The 14738-nt window shown below is 47.1% G+C and overlaps 7 protein-coding genes across 7 annotated transcripts; 3 read left to right on the plus strand and 4 right to left on the minus strand.

Annotated features, from left to right (window-relative positions):
* Positions 1-3147: 3147 nt before the first annotated feature.
* On the minus strand, positions 3148-5019 carry N7469_003460 (NuA4 histone acetyltransferase complex catalytic subunit ESA1; the record flags this gene model as incomplete). The annotated part of the gene is made up of 6 exons (XM_056642380.1): positions 3148-3306; positions 3361-4532; positions 4593-4627; positions 4688-4752; positions 4815-4842; positions 4937-5019. 6 exons carry the CDS (start codon positions 5017-5019, stop codon positions 3148-3150), a joined length of 1542 nt encoding a protein of 513 aa, XP_056501792.1.
* Positions 5020-5491: 472 nt separating this feature from the next.
* N7469_003461 (Pre-mRNA-splicing factor cef1) lies at positions 5492-6424 on the minus strand (the record flags this gene model as incomplete). Its single annotated transcript, XM_056642381.1, has 1 exon — positions 5492-6424. The coding sequence occupies one exon, from the start codon at positions 6422-6424 to the stop codon at positions 5492-5494; it is 933 nt and encodes a 310-aa protein (XP_056501793.1).
* A 34-nt stretch (positions 6425-6458) lies between these two features.
* N7469_003462 (Pre-mRNA-splicing factor cef1) lies at positions 6459-8002 on the minus strand (the record flags this gene model as incomplete). The annotated part of the gene is made up of 3 exons (XM_056642382.1): positions 6459-7817; positions 7887-7920; positions 7977-8002. The coding sequence occupies 3 exons, from the start codon at positions 8000-8002 to the stop codon at positions 6459-6461; spliced, it is 1419 nt and encodes a 472-aa protein (XP_056501794.1).
* A 282-nt stretch (positions 8003-8284) lies between these two features.
* Positions 8285-9721, plus strand: N7469_003463 (ribosome biogenesis protein NOP53; the record flags this gene model as incomplete). The annotated part of the gene is made up of 3 exons (XM_056642383.1): positions 8285-8418; positions 8500-9438; positions 9502-9721. 3 exons carry the CDS (start codon positions 8285-8287, stop codon positions 9719-9721), a joined length of 1293 nt encoding a protein of 430 aa, XP_056501795.1.
* Positions 9722-10086: 365 nt separating this feature from the next.
* Positions 10087-11089, plus strand: rex4 (putative 3'-5' exonuclease; the record flags this gene model as incomplete). The annotated part of the gene is made up of 2 exons (XM_056642384.1): positions 10087-10427; positions 10483-11089. The coding sequence occupies 2 exons, from the start codon at positions 10087-10089 to the stop codon at positions 11087-11089; spliced, it is 948 nt and encodes a 315-aa protein (XP_056501796.1).
* Positions 11090-11526: 437 nt separating this feature from the next.
* On the plus strand, positions 11527-12218 carry N7469_003465 (ribonuclease H2 subunit C; the record flags this gene model as incomplete). Its single annotated transcript, XM_056642385.1, has 4 exons — positions 11527-11686; positions 11765-11839; positions 11910-12124; positions 12174-12218. 4 exons carry the CDS (start codon positions 11527-11529, stop codon positions 12216-12218), a joined length of 495 nt encoding a protein of 164 aa, XP_056501797.1.
* Positions 12219-12762: 544 nt separating this feature from the next.
* N7469_003466 (deubiquitination module subunit SGF73) lies at positions 12763-14196 on the minus strand (the record flags this gene model as incomplete). Its single annotated transcript, XM_056642386.1, has 4 exons — positions 12763-13145; positions 13227-13853; positions 13949-14062; positions 14169-14196. The coding sequence occupies 4 exons, from the start codon at positions 14194-14196 to the stop codon at positions 12763-12765; spliced, it is 1152 nt and encodes a 383-aa protein (XP_056501798.1).
* Positions 14197-14738: the final 542 nt, after the last annotated feature.

The following is a 14738-nucleotide window of genomic DNA, read 5'->3' on the forward strand; positions in this document are numbered from 1 at the left end:
ACGAATGGAAATGGAAATGGAAATGATGAAGAAAGCGAGTGTGATGTGGTACACGAGAGTAAGATTGAGAAAAAGAGAAAGATGATTTGTCTACTCTATTCTATCTGCTACAAAATGTTCCAGGCTGAAATCTTTTTCTTTCCCACAGCTCTATACATGGCGTCAGACCCTTATCGGGCCGAGTGGGAACGGTACATATTCGGTCTACTCCGCTATACAGGAACACGCTACTGCGGGCCCACGATCAGGAACCCTATCGGTCCACAGTGCGTGAGCGGGTCTTGAGGTGGATGTCTCGGACAGATCCCACGGAGGGATTCCACGCGGGTGATCGGTGAAAAGAGGCTGATCCAAAATTGAAAATTCGTTGGGCTGGACTAGTTTGAATATACCCGAACCTGTCAAGGCATGGTAGAAAATTTCTTCGTCCCGGTTTTCTGGCCATATCTCCATGGTTAATAGTTAATAAGGGTACCATTTTCAATTGAGCCTCGGTTTTGATTCTCTTAAATTTCAGTCAAATCAGATTGAAAATATTCTTTTTGTTGGATTCCCAGTTTCACCGAATATTTTTAAACAAGCCTCCGCCAATTGACCCACAGCCTCCGTTCTGTGTGTGAGGCGTCAGAAGCAGAAACCTGCCAACCTCTCCATATTTTTTTTACGACGAACCAGTGACATGAAAATAAATCTACCTTTCTGAGACTAGCCTGTGCTGTTCTTTTTATAGGGCCCCAATGTGTCTCAACCTCGCATTTCGAATATATTAAGAATGAATCCTAACCCTGCGGTACACATTTGCCCCTCCCTCTACTCCGTAAGTTCTTTCTCTCTGACAGGCTACTGATCATCTATGCGGAGACACGGCAAAAGAAAAGCAACAGGCAAGGCAGCAAAAAGACCTTTCGCATCCTTGGTGTTGGCTTTTCTTTGAAGTGAAGGTACTTGTAACGATACATTGGTATCTCAAAGAAATGCTTAGCGCACCATTATGCGAGCCAAATGCACGATAGATGCATCTAAATCCTTTAGAAGGTTCGGTGGTTCATATTGACAATCTCAATAATCTCCCATTCGATGGTGAGACATACCAACGTGTTAGAGAAAGCTAAGCGCAGGATCATTCTATCTTGGATGTATGTCACAGTGGGAGCTAGAAGGTTTTAGGGCAAATGGAGCGAGAGCGGCACAGATAGGCTGCTGTCGCATCAAAGCTGACGGATGTGGCGGGGTTATGTGTATCTCATCTATCATATAGATACCTTGCCATATAGAATTGATGCGTGGAAAGAAGATTTAGAAGAGTGTATCTACTGTAAACAAGATTAAATCAATGTGATAAGAGGTGGAGCGGGTTTTTATTCGCCACGATGCTCAAAGTCTGCAGCCTCGGAGGATCCAGCGAGAATTCTCCGCTTTTTTCCAAAGAATAATCCATTCGATACGGAATCAATGGAAACGGCTGTGTTTGAAGTGGATGCATTACCACAGAACCTGAAATCGTAGCATGTCTAGTCCGGCATTTCAAGGTCGTAGCCGAATGGTAACTACGTATGTTAGACCATTCGCCTGCGCAAAACGACCTAATTATAAATACTCATTGAGCTCTGTTAGGAATCTCTTCTGGACCAAAATAGTCCTGTGCACGACTAAGCACACCACCTGGGCATGGTTCGTCTGGAATCCGCCAGTATCCGAGACATGCAGATTCTTAGGCTTTGTTCACGCCAGTTAGATACATACACGAAAATTTATGCATTGGCCTCTGTTCCACTTCTATTGTTGCCCGAGGCTCTATTTTATCTTGTCTGCTATCCAAATAATCTATGCTCCAATCAGTAGTGAGGCCATCTCACTATTAAACCAAATGATAGTATTAGACAGTGAGTTGTTGGATAGTACACTGCTGGGTTCAGATAGTCACTGTGGACGGCTTCGTACCATGGCACCCTCTGGTCTGAAAGATGGCAGTAATACAATTCTTTACAGACAGCATTATTGTAGCGCTTTTGAGATACGAGGTAGCATTATCAGCCCGCAGGCGTGTTTAAGCAAAAGTCTATCAGTACTAGTGATAGCCCTGGAGCAGATGAATATCGCATTCGGCGATGTCTACTCCCTCGCGACTGGCTCAAGCTGGAATATACCTATATTCTGATCTCAAAGACAAAGTATTCCTGCTTGATCACAGCCTCCAAGCAAGCCTATCTCTTCTAACTTTCGGGCTTGTCGAATTCAGTACTGCTCTAATTATTCTAGGAGTTTTGCTTTGAATACGCGCAAGGTCAATCAGATGTTTGTTTGCAGATTCTGTTCAGCTAGCAGAGCACATGCTTCGTTGGTCAAATCTCAGTATAGTATCATTCACTAATATCACAAGCATAAAGAAGAAGAGGGAAAAGAGGCATGAACAGAGGCTATACGGTAACAACATGAATTATTTCCTGATAAATCGGTTGAATATACGCCCTTCGTTATAGAATTTTGGAGAAAATTGTTTGATTATGTGTCAATTTTAGCCTTCAATGCTCATCATCATATTTCTGGTGGAAGTTTTTTTTTCATGTTATCCTCCGACAGATTAAAATCTTCCTCGTAATCTTTTCTCAAATAGGAAACAGTTTTGAATCGGACATGAATCAAGCCAGTAATCCGCTACTTTCTTGAATGGCGATATCACCTGCGAGTAATACGCATTTCTTGAATACGCTCGATAGATAAGCGACCAGATTGCTTGAGTAAGTGGAAATGGCATGATCGAACGGAGTATCAGACTTTTCTTCGATCATGGAGAATCCTACCGAAAGAAATGACTTATAGCATCAACATCTTCTATCGATTTATAATTAGGATATGAGACTAAGGGATTGCCGGCATTTAAAGTAGAGAGCGTTGCAATTAGAATCTTTTGCGATAAACTTGAGACATGATATACACGAAGAAAAGAGGTATCAATCAAAAAACCACATTCCATCCCAACACCGTGCCAACCTGAAAACGGTACCGCTAACACCATATATTTAGACCCATACGCCAGAACATTACTATAAGATGGGACACAACAGATGTCAACCCATGAGATCTACCTACTGTAGCCGAGTAAGGAGAGAACATCTTGGATTCCAGATCCTCGATATTTATACTCCATTACCAGTTCCAGGTTCGGCTTGAGGCAGTGAAGACTGGTGGTTTCCATTGCAGCCGAGCAGGGTCAATCCTGCGTGAGCCCTTGACCTTCTCCTTTTCGAGTCGTTTATTATGTTCCTCAATGACATAGTCCGTCAGGACGATAACCCAGTTTCCTTTCTATAAAGCTATTAGTATATTATAGATATCGGGGGAAACAAGGGCCAAACATACGTGATACCGAAGCATGTTGAAGACGACGAGCGTTTCATGAACATCCTTTTCCGTCATAGATGTGAGAACAGCCAACTCATTCTCACTCATCGCTTCTCGATTCGGTTCCATCAGTAATTCGACAAGAGTTTCTCGCCAATATTGCCGATAACCAAGTAAACCCAAATCACTGAGTGGTTTCTCAGGAGAACCAAGCTTACCCTCGCGCTTGCTGAGCTCATAGCTGAACGCGATGAGTAAACGACCAAATCCACGACGCTGGTATTGTGGAAGAGTCAAGATACACGCTAAATTGTAGCCCTCGGCGGAATCCTTTTCCTTGGAAAAGTACCCAACAAGATGGCAACCCGTCTCATCACGAGTACACATGCAGTAGAATAAGAAAGGATCAACATCGTAGTAGAGAGTTTTATGATCGAGGAAAAGCTTGCTAAGCAAACATAGGTTCCGACACCATGTCCGTTGACGACGACCATCAACCTCAAAGAAAGAAATGTTTTCATCACGGTAGATTTCATTGCCGGGAGGGTGGACCAGAGTACATTTTGCGCGGTGGCGTTCAAAAGCACGCTGATTGTCGAAGTAACTTAGACAGAATTCATCGATATAAACCAAGTCCACGTCTGAGAAGGCATCCGGATATGGAGAGAAATACCACGGCTCGACATCGAATTTGCCCATTTGAAGACGAGTCAAATTTCGAACTCGATGGATCTCAGTTGGATTTTGGGTCATGCTGCCGCTCGTACGAAGACGTTCGATTTCTTCTTCACGAGTAATCACTTCACCCGAGGCAGTCTTGACTTCATTCTCCGCAGGAGATTTCTCGTCTTGGGCATCTGTCATCTCCACATCTTCAAAATCAACGACTTTGGGAGTGCCTTCTGCAGATACGACTTCGGATGGAATCGTATCACCAGGGTCCAAGGCATCGCGGTTCTCCTTGCCGCCTGCCTTTGATGGGCGAGAGGCTTTTCCAACATTCACGTTCTTGCCACCAAGGGCATCTGGTGTGCCAGATACCTCACGGCTATCAGCACGAGCTCGCTGCTGCTTTGGATTTTTACTCGGTGCAGCCTTGTTGGAGGCGCTGGCCTTTTTCTTATCTGCTTTTTCGGGCTGGGGCCATTCAACCTCTTGTGTGAGATCAATCCGAGTGGATGCGACCCATTCTGTGGATCCAAGTTAGCATTTTCCTTCCTAGATAATTGGGATTCTGCGTGATGATATACCATCCAGACGCTTGTTAAAGTCAACATAGTGGACACTGTATCGATCATGTTAGCAAATTTGTCTCCCTTGAGACCAAGGAGTAATTTTCACATACTAAAATGAAGGTCCATCTTTCCGCTGTCGAATCGAAAGAATCTCCGCTTTGCGTAGTTCGCCATCCTACAATGACCCAGTTAGTCCGATATCACGTGATATCACCAGAATCTGCGCTTGCAACGAACCTTCTGCACCATCGCCTTCACACCGATTCTATTGTCCAAGTTAACAAACGCGACCGATGAAAACGGACTTCGAGTCTCTAATAATCCGCCCTAGAAATCAATCTAGCCAGGAATGAACTTACCTGATAGTGTTGAGGGTGGCGAACCCCTTCTCGACAGGATCGGGTGTCCCCGTCGCCTCGCCATGAGAGTCTCGGACACCCATGATGATGGATCTCTACGCAGAACCAGACTATCCAAGCACTGAGATGGAAATGATGGATATGCAACGATGTCGCGATGGGAGAGTTGCGCGGTGCAAGGCGGAAGGGGGCGAATCCCGGCAGTTTGAGGCAGTTTGGCTGACCGCCCACAATATCCGGCGATGCAACTGTGATATTCCATACGCTACGAGACTACGATATCAACTGAGTATTAACGCTAGATGTCACTAATTTCACTATAGATGGGAAATATTCCGTAGAAAGGTGTACTAGTAGTATAAGCTGTGGATGTCTACTTTTATAAATCGAAAGCAAGATGGAATCATTTTGATATTTCAAAGGTTGTTTACCACGCAGAAAAGAATCTTGCCCTAGTGATACAATAAAAGAAGCGGGTAATGGGTCATGAGCTTCCGGAAAGAAGAATAACATAAGAAGATGAAGAGTGAGTGAGAATCCAAGAGAGTCATTAGCTTAATGCCACCCATTGACCCTCGCAGTACCAGCAACAAGCTCATCCAGTTCGTCCCTCCGGCTCTTATACAACTCCTGGGCCTCGCGCTCTCGGCGCATAATGAAAGACACCTCCTCTCGCAACTTCTCCAGTCGACTCGACACTGCGGCGCCCTCTGAGATTTGTAGATTACGAAAGGCCTCCAGATCATCTTGAAGCTTGGGCAATGCAGCATTGGCTTCCAGAATCTTGGCACGAAGTGTCTTTGCACGGTTTTGATATCCGCCATAGTGCAGGGAGAGCTTCTTCTCCAGCTTATTGCCTCGCTCGGCGGTAGCGAGGAGTGATTCTTGAACATTGTCAAAGGCACCGATCATTCGCTGCTCCTCTTGGAATGCATTTTGCTCCTCCTCGTCGTCCGCATAGTTATCTAAACCAGGCAGACATTTAGCGTGGGTAGATGACCAGACATCGTCAAATTGTTCTTGCCAGGCCTGTTGCTGTTCTTGCGCAGAAGTGGAGGCCACTTCCGCAGCAATGGCAGAGCGCGCAGCCTCCAAGAATCGGTCATCAACACGGGTCAACTTGGGTGCTGTGCCCTCCACCTTGGCGCCTGGCACAGGGTATCTCCGCGAATCATGAGCAAGAATAATAGCGGCCTCCTTGGCAATGAGGCCTTCGATCGGGTCAGCGACATGGGAGGCCCGCTCCATCAAGGCGCTGAGATCGAGAACGGCGGGCCGAGGCAGGCCTCGCTGGTATGCTTGCGACTGACGCTTGAACTCTGCCTGTGCGGCTTTCTCACGCGCCTCCCGTTCTCGGCGATCCCGCTCCGCCGAGTCTTCTTCACTGTATTCAACGGCCGCAGCAGGCTCGGCGCTTTCAGAGGGAAGCTCCTCGAGTTCCCATTCAGTCTCCTTGGGCTTCGGGAGGGAAGCAAGTTTGCTGCGCATTTGTTGGCGTATGGAATTCTCGTGGATCTTAATATCACGGGGGGGTGCTTCCGATGGGTTGAGTTCCCTCGCGATTGAGGGCGAAGTGGTCTCGTGGTGTGCGTAGAGGTGTAGCACCAGGTCCAATTCCACCATGTACAGGTGTTGCGCCAACACCGTTGGCCTGGCGAAAAGGTGTAGCCATGGGATTGGGAGTGACAATGTCTTGTCGTCGAGGGGCGATTCCATCAAATCCAGTGGAAGAGCCACCTTCGTGAAGAGGAGTGTTGTCACCACCAAGCAAAGACGATTGGGTTTCAGTCAATGCTCGGATGTTCTTGATTTCGTTGGCGATATGATCTTCTTCGGGGGCAGCTCTGGGTGTCCTGATGGGAGTGCCTCCAACGATAGCTCCGTAATTTCCAATCAGGCCCCGAGTTGTCTCTTCATCAGCACTCATTCGACTAGCCTTATCCCCTGCCATTCCCATCTTGATAATATCCTCCATTTCGCCTTCGCTGACTTGCGGTGCAGGCAGATTCAAAGCTCGACGCTTGCTGCTTTGCTCTGCTTCACGGATCTTTTGCATTTGGCCGGCACGCGCGGCAGCAGCGAAAGCAGCTGAATTGCTGTTCTTATCGCTCTTTTGTTTCTTGCGTTCATTGTCGTCATCTTGGTCGCCCTTTCGCTTATTAGCCAACTGCTGCTTTCGAGGATCGAACATCTCTCGTTGGCGTTCGTTGGTGGCTTGTTCCTCAGTCGTGTCATAAAATCCAGGTGCAGCAGGCTTTTCAAATGGAATATCGGCGTTGTAATCCATCTGGCCCGGCTTCCGGGTCACCACCTTGACATTGATACCGGCATGTTTAAGCTCGCGGCGCTTCTGCAGCACAGCCAAGCGGCGCGATTCTTCCAACTGGCGCTCTCGAGCCTTGCGCTTAGCCTTCTTACCCTGTGTGTTGGCAAGACGCGCACGGGCTTCACTCAGCATCTCCTTTTCATCTTCATCCAGATCAATGGTGTCGGGACGAGCAGGTTTCGACTCGGGATCAGGATCCAGCTCGCCAGGGCGTAGACGTCGCACATCATCAGCACTAGGAGCAGCAGACTCTCCACCCTCAGGTCCTCCCAACCCCAATTCATCATTCTCACGGGCTTCCGCTTCATCCAGTAGCTTTTGGTACCGTTCGAGACACTGGGTGGCGGTCCGACCGACGATAGGGGCGATGGTGCGCCATTGTGTGGGCATCAATTTGGCTAAATGCAAGAGCTTCTCATCTTCCTCGCGGGACCACTCGACCTTGCGAATACCCGGGTCCAACCATTCTATCCAGCGCGCTTTGCATTGCTTCGGCGTCTTTCGAGCGAGGAGCGACGAGACTCGGGCCCATTGGTTGAGACCATATTTCGATACCTAAGACGAATCAGCATCTCGCGCCATCCACATAGACCATTTCTTTCTTGCGATCCATATTCAACTTACAGCTGCCCGAAGGACTTCGTCCTCGATGTTGGTCCTAAAAGCATGTTAATCCTGATCCAGATGGAAGTTGGACGTTAATAGAAAACTCACCAGACACCACCCTTAACGACGGGCATGGCGCACAATCAAATCAGACGCTTCCTTCAAAGCCTGTAAGTGACCGAACCCAAATTGTAAATTGCCGGGGTTATAGAAAAGTGAAAAAGTCCCCGGACTCAACTTCACGCGCGCAGTGGTGGAGCTTGTTCAATCTTGAATCTCGTTCAACTTTGAACGCGCGCAGGTTCTCTCACCGCCCGCCTGGCCGCCCCCGCGTTAGGTAAGCAGATTCCGGACTTTTTTTTGGATTTTTTTTATTCGGCGAGGAAAGAAAAAAAAAGAATACAAGACCATCCACCATGTCAACCAAGATGGATGCCCCCCAACAATTCAAACAGCCTTCACGTAAGGGTAAGAAGGCCTGGCGCAAGAATGTCGATGTTACAGAAGTTCAAGAGGGTTTGCGCTTGTTGAAGGATGAAGAGATTAAAGGGTACGTCTGTACAACTATTTACCAGTCGAGTAATTTGGGCCTTCACTAACATGTCTTTGTTCTTGTTTTCTCGTCGTTTAGTGGTGTCATCTCTGAGAAGCCTTCCGATGAATTGTTCATGATCGATACGACCGGCTCTGAGGAAGTAAGAAAAGCCGTCGCAAAAAAACACAAGCCGTTGAAGGCAGACGAGATTATTGCTCAGCGGTCTGCTATCCCGGCAATCGATTCTCGCAAGCGTGGCAGCTCTATTGTCACCGATGGTGTTATTGAGCCAAAGACCAAGAAGCACCGCAAGGATTGGGTTACCAACAAGGAAATGCTGCGTCTGAAACAAGCCGCGAGAGACGCAAATATCACCAAGAAGGACAACAACCAACTTTATGATCCTTGGGCGGATGATGCCGATGAATCTGCTGTTGTCGAAGATCCTCAATTCAATTTCCTACCAAAGCCAAAGCCAAAGGTTGCTCCAGAGACTCTGAAACAAGCTCCCATCTCTCTCGCTGCCAACGGAAAAGCAATCCCCTCAGTGCGTATGCCACATGCAGGAACCAGTTACAACCCTGTCTTCGAGGAGTGGGATCAACTTCTTGAAGAGCATGGCAAGGAGGCCGTTGAAGCGGAGAAGAAGCGTCTGGAGGAAGAGCAGAGGGAACAGGAGAAACAACGCCTCATTGAAGAGGCCCAAGGCGACGATGGCGAGGTCAAGTCCGACGATGAGAGCGCATGGGAAGGATTCGAGAGTGAATATGAAAAGCCCGAGTGGTTGAACAAGAAGCGTCCCGAGCGAAAGACCAAGGCGCAGCGGAACAAGGCCAAGAGAAGAAAGGAGGCTGAGAGATTAGCGAAGTGGGAGGCTCAAAAGGGCAAGAAAGAGGCTCAAATGGCCCGCGTGGAGGAGCTCACAGAACTCGCCAAGCAAAGAGAATTATATGCTGCGAATGATTCCGATGCCGACGATACAGATGAGGGAGACGAGACCAAGTTGCGCCGGAAGCCCTTTGGTGGCAAGAATGCGTACGTATCTTCCATTGCTATGGACAACTACATTCTAGATAAGCATGCTAACATATATATCAGTCCTCCCGAGAAGCCTTTGGAGTTGGTTCTCCCTGATGAACTGCAGGACTCTCTTCGACTACTCAAGCCTGAGGGTAACCTTCTGGATGACCGGTTCCGAACGTTGATCGTGCAGGGTAAGCTTGAGTCTCGTAAGCCTGTCACACAAGCACGCAAGGCGAAGAGAAAGGTCACGGAGAAGTGGATGTCCAAGGATTTTAAGGTCCCTGGTCTTGAGTAATCTTATTTTTTCTGGCTTTGATGACATTCAAAACGGCGTATATGGATGATTGGACATACATCATGGGCAAAATATCAGCGCTCTACATACTGTTTCTGGGATAAAGTAGAGATTTTATAATTTCAAAATTTGATCAGACTTTGTGCTTCTGTCATTCAGTAGATCACTACTTTTCCCCATCGAATATTGAGAAAACATAGAAGATCACATTCAACCACGATAGTAGTCCCTGATATTTCTCGTTAAAGCAGGCGGTGTAACCCTATCAGCGTAGCCACTTTTCTGCCGACAAAAAAAGTGAACGGATTTGTCTCGCCTTCAACTTTTCAACAGGATGCTTTGAATTTCGAATTGCTGCACTCGGGATGGATACGAAAACCCTTTCCAGCAATTGGAAGAAGCTACAGGCGACTCTGAAGAAAGATAAAACCTCAACCTTGGCACCGGCCTCCAAATCGGCCTCCAAACGCAAGGCTTCTGATCGCGAGTCCGGACATGATAGCGTGAAGAAACAAAAGTTTACTCAGAAGGATCAGTCGAAATCAAGAGACTCGAAACCTCCAATTAAGAGGAAGAGAATGGCCGATGGGGCGGAGAATGATACGTCCTCGACGAATTTACGGAGAAAGTCTAGCATTGGCGCTTCATCGCAGACTATAACAGGCGGAACATCTAAGGCAAAGGAAAATGAGGGTCTCTCAACAACGTATGTGTTCCTTTTCTTTCTTGTCGAGTATGAACCCTTGCTGATATTTCTTCAGTGCTGAAATAGGGAAATATATCGCCATGGATTGCGAAATGGTAGGCGTCGGGCCGAATCCAGATAGTGACTCTGTTCTCGCAAGAGTCAGTATTGTCAATTTCAACGGCGACCAAATCTACGACTCATACGTCCGACCCAAGGAGATGGTCACAGACTGGCGAACACACGTTAGTGGCATTGCGCCAAAGCATATGGTAGAAGCGCGAAGCCTTGAGACGGCGCAGAAAGAAGTAGCCGAGATCATGGATGGACGAGTCCTCGTTGGTCACGCTGTAAGCAATGATCTCGATGCCTTGCTTCTCGGCCATCCAAAGCGTGATATTCGCGACACAAGCAAGCACCCCGAATACCGAAAGATTGCCGGTGGTGGATCTCCAAGACTGAAGATGCTTGCAGAGCATTTTCTTGGGTTGAAGATTCAGGATGGAGCGCATTCTAGTGTGGAAGATGCGCGGGCCACAATGGCTTTGTATAGAAGGGAGAAGGATGCGTTTGAGCGGGAGCATTTGAAAAAGTGGCCTATACGGGTGAATCCTGAGAATAAAGAGAAGGGAGATGGACAGAAGAAGAAGAAAAAGAAGAAGTCGAACAAGAAGAAGCGTTGATCTTTTGATTATTGGCTGATGAGATGAGACGACTCGGAGGCTGATTGTATCTACTCGAGGTGCACTGTATACCCCCAATTCGCATCTAGTCTAAGAATTGTATCAAATTTGCATTAAAAAGTTACCTAATTAAAAGATTCAGAACTTGTAAATCATACATATTATTTATCTACGTAAATCGAAGATAAATCGAAGATAAATCGAGTATCTCTTGAATCATAAGTGAAGCGCCGCGCTTGTCCGCCCAATTCCACTTAACGCGCAACGCGACGCGCTTCTCGGCAAGACACAACTTGAACGTCGATACTCTCACAACTTCCCCCAGCCAGTCGATATTACATTCAATTAGTCAAGAGCAGACGGTTGTACATTGCGCATACATTGTCTCACATTCATTGGATACAAATTCGCCCCGAACAAGTGCAATCTGCAACACCATGCCTGACATGTATGCCTTCCAGGCTTCAAAGCAAGACTCAACATCAGAGAAAACCTCTGCCGAAACCTACGATCCCAACATCCTGCCCTGTCGAATCCATCATGATGGACCCGTCGAATCAGCAGGGCGTTTCTGGGCTCCCAAGACTGACGAGAAGGGTACAGTGCATACAATCCCGCATGGCGTCGAGCTACAAGTCATAAGGGTAATAATATATTAATCGTATACGAATACAGATAATACTTCAACCGCACATTTCAGAGGCCGTAAATTGCGTGGTCGACGCGTTGCTATACCGGACGGATACCAAGGTGTGTATCCCAGCGCAGAGCTTGTCAATATCACATTTGTGAACGTTGAAACTTACCAATCCTTTCCCAGGCGTGATCGCGACGCCAACAGAGCGCATCTTGCCCTCTTCACAAACAATTGACAAAAATGAAGAATTGGTTGAGGTTCAGCCTGAAGAACCTGTAAAGATCCTTGAGACACAGGGTACATTTGAGCATGTGATGGTCTGGGGACATGAGAATATTCCTGCGGCAGATGATGTATATGTGAAAGGAGTGGAGGAGTGGATACGATTTGCTGAGACGGTAGGCTTCGCTATCCCAATATTTGATGATCTTTTCTGACATTCTCTAGATGCATGGTGTGGCTTCTGTTGATGAGAAGACTACTTCTGCGTAATGATATATGATGCAATTGCATAGCAGTGCTAGAGTAATAATATACCACAATTACCGATGATTCTAGCTGGCTCAATCAAATAGCCATGGAAATGTTTAATATCAGTCCGTGTTTTCAACCAGTATTAGACTACTGTAGCAGCTTCATCAAGACCACAAACATTTGTTAAAAGATCATACAATCCATGGAATCTCCACAGGACGAGGGTTATTTACCACTATGGATACCTGTGTAGGCAGTGCTTGTGCCCGTCCACAATATATACATCGAAGATTACACAGCATAATTATAAGATAGTCCATTCGAACTATTTGTATGACGACTCACGCCAACCGGGGTATCATGTATCACCGAACTCAACAGAACCAGCCTGTTCCACAACAAGGCCACAATTGCCCAGTAGAAAGAAATATAGTAGAGGCATGCTTTAAGGAAAAAAAGATAACGCATAGCCGTCCAGCGCCTCTTACGCCATCGCCAGTACCCTGCCAAAGAGAGCCCAACGCCAAATATAATCATAAATCATCACTTCCGGTCAGCCCCTTTAAGCTGCCACCACCGGAGTCTTGTGGGCACCTTGTGAGGTTTGATCATTGCTTTCCATGGACGCAATGGCAGGGGAGGACGACCCATCCCCAGCGGCATCGAATGGTGCGAACAGATTTCCACCAAACAGAGAGGAAGGTTGGCTGTCATCGGTTGAGAAAAGCGAACTACCATTTCGGCCGCCAATGGCGTGTTGCATTTGCTCTTTGATCCGAACGTATCTGTACTTAGTCTTGGAAGTGATGAGGGTATGCTCGGCCAAGGGTTTGGGTGTCGAACGGGCAATCGCTGCCATGACTAGATCTCGCTCCTCGTCGGAATCAACTGGACCATTAGTCTCCAGATCTTCCTGTAACGGAGCATTGGCGTCGATAGCAGCTTCTGCAATGTGACAAGTTATGTTAGTCCACAGATTTTCCCAATGGAAAGATAAAGTCGAGGAAAAGAAAAAATAATACGCACTCTGCTGTCTAGCCTGATTCTTCTTCTGATATTGCTGAAGCAGCATATCATACGGCAAAGACCGACCCGGCACCGCACGCTTCGCACCCATCGAATGACTCTTACAAGTCAACGAACGAGCACATTGAGCACCATTAGGCAAAGTAACACCACACTGTTTCTCAACATCAACAGGACCCTTCGGTTTAGCCGTCTTCGCTTTAGGCTCATCCTTCTTCTTCTTCTTTGGCTTGGTATCATCCTCATCAGCCTTGCGTTTCTTCCCCTTCTTCGTCCCATCATCCGTCCCTTTAACAGCACTTTTCTTCGCACTCTTCTGACCCATCATCGAATCGTCCCCACCATCCTTCTCGTCGATATCACCCACATCGCCAGCCTTAGCTCGATTCGCCGCGTCGCGTGCCTCCTTCTTCTTCCGCGCTTTCTCCTGCTTCGCTTTAAGACATCCGCGGATGTGATCGGCCGCACTGGATTTAAGTGTAGGACGTTTGCAGTGCTTGCAAATGACTGTTTCTATCAAATCCTGCTCGCGTGGTTTACCCGTCGGGAAAGAAGCGGCGATCTTATCGTCTAATTTCGGTAATGGGGAGGAACCGGGTGAAGTATCAAGAGGTCCATCTTTGGTGTCTGCAGAGTAGAATGAATGAGCCTGATGTTTTGGTTTGGTTTTCCCCCTCAACATCCAGAGCGGAAGCTGCCAGTCTTGTCTTATAGAAACGTACCCTCTGCTTTCTTCTTGGTTGAGGCCTTTGCGGTCTTTTTGACCTTCATCTTGCCGGGTTTTGTATCCTTTTCCGTAAACTTGTAGCCCGATGCCTCGACCAAGTTGCCTGAGGCTGTTTAATTGAATAACATCATTAGCATCTCATAGTTCATCTTGTTGATCACAGGAAGGCGCGGCTGTTTGTCGCGCCCTCGAAAGGGTTGTAGTGGCGTGCCTACCTCGGCTGGAATCGCCGTTGGTCGCCATGATGCGGGCGAATATTGAATGACCCTGACTCTGCTATAGTTTACTTGGCAATCTCTGTTTATTCCTTGTGGTGCCAGTGTGGTTGCTGGGTGATGTTCATTCTCATCTTCAACTCCGTCGTCGGACAGTCGGGCTGGGGCTCCGCATTGGGATAGGTCACGTGTTCAGCCAGCATGTAGTTCGATGAACATCAGCAGAATGGAATTATCAGGCTAAATTGGTCAAGGAGAGGATTTGGTGTGATTTGTAAAGTAAAGTGGGCTCTTGTATAATTGTGCAGAATCTATGCTTAAAGAGGAGTGCTTTTAATTTGAGGACTGTAAATACAACACCCTCGGACAGATATATAACTACCAGTTTGTGCCTAAATGCAATAGTATTGCATTTGGGGAAATCACAGCACATGATTTTTTGAAAAAAGGAAATATTAATTTTGGAGAGCTTCAGCCGTCAACTAAACCGTATTTTGATTTATCGCATTTGCAAATTGCCACTAAATTTTGACGGTGGGGTTTCAGAATATCATCCATCACCATACTTCT

This window comes from Penicillium citrinum (genome assembly GCF_028827155.1).
Source record: "Penicillium citrinum strain IBT 23319 chromosome Unknown utg000003l:1.0-4596430.0:1.0-4598250.0, whole genome shotgun sequence".
In the NCBI taxonomy this organism is placed as follows: Eukaryota; Fungi; Ascomycota; class Eurotiomycetes; order Eurotiales; family Aspergillaceae; genus Penicillium; species Penicillium citrinum.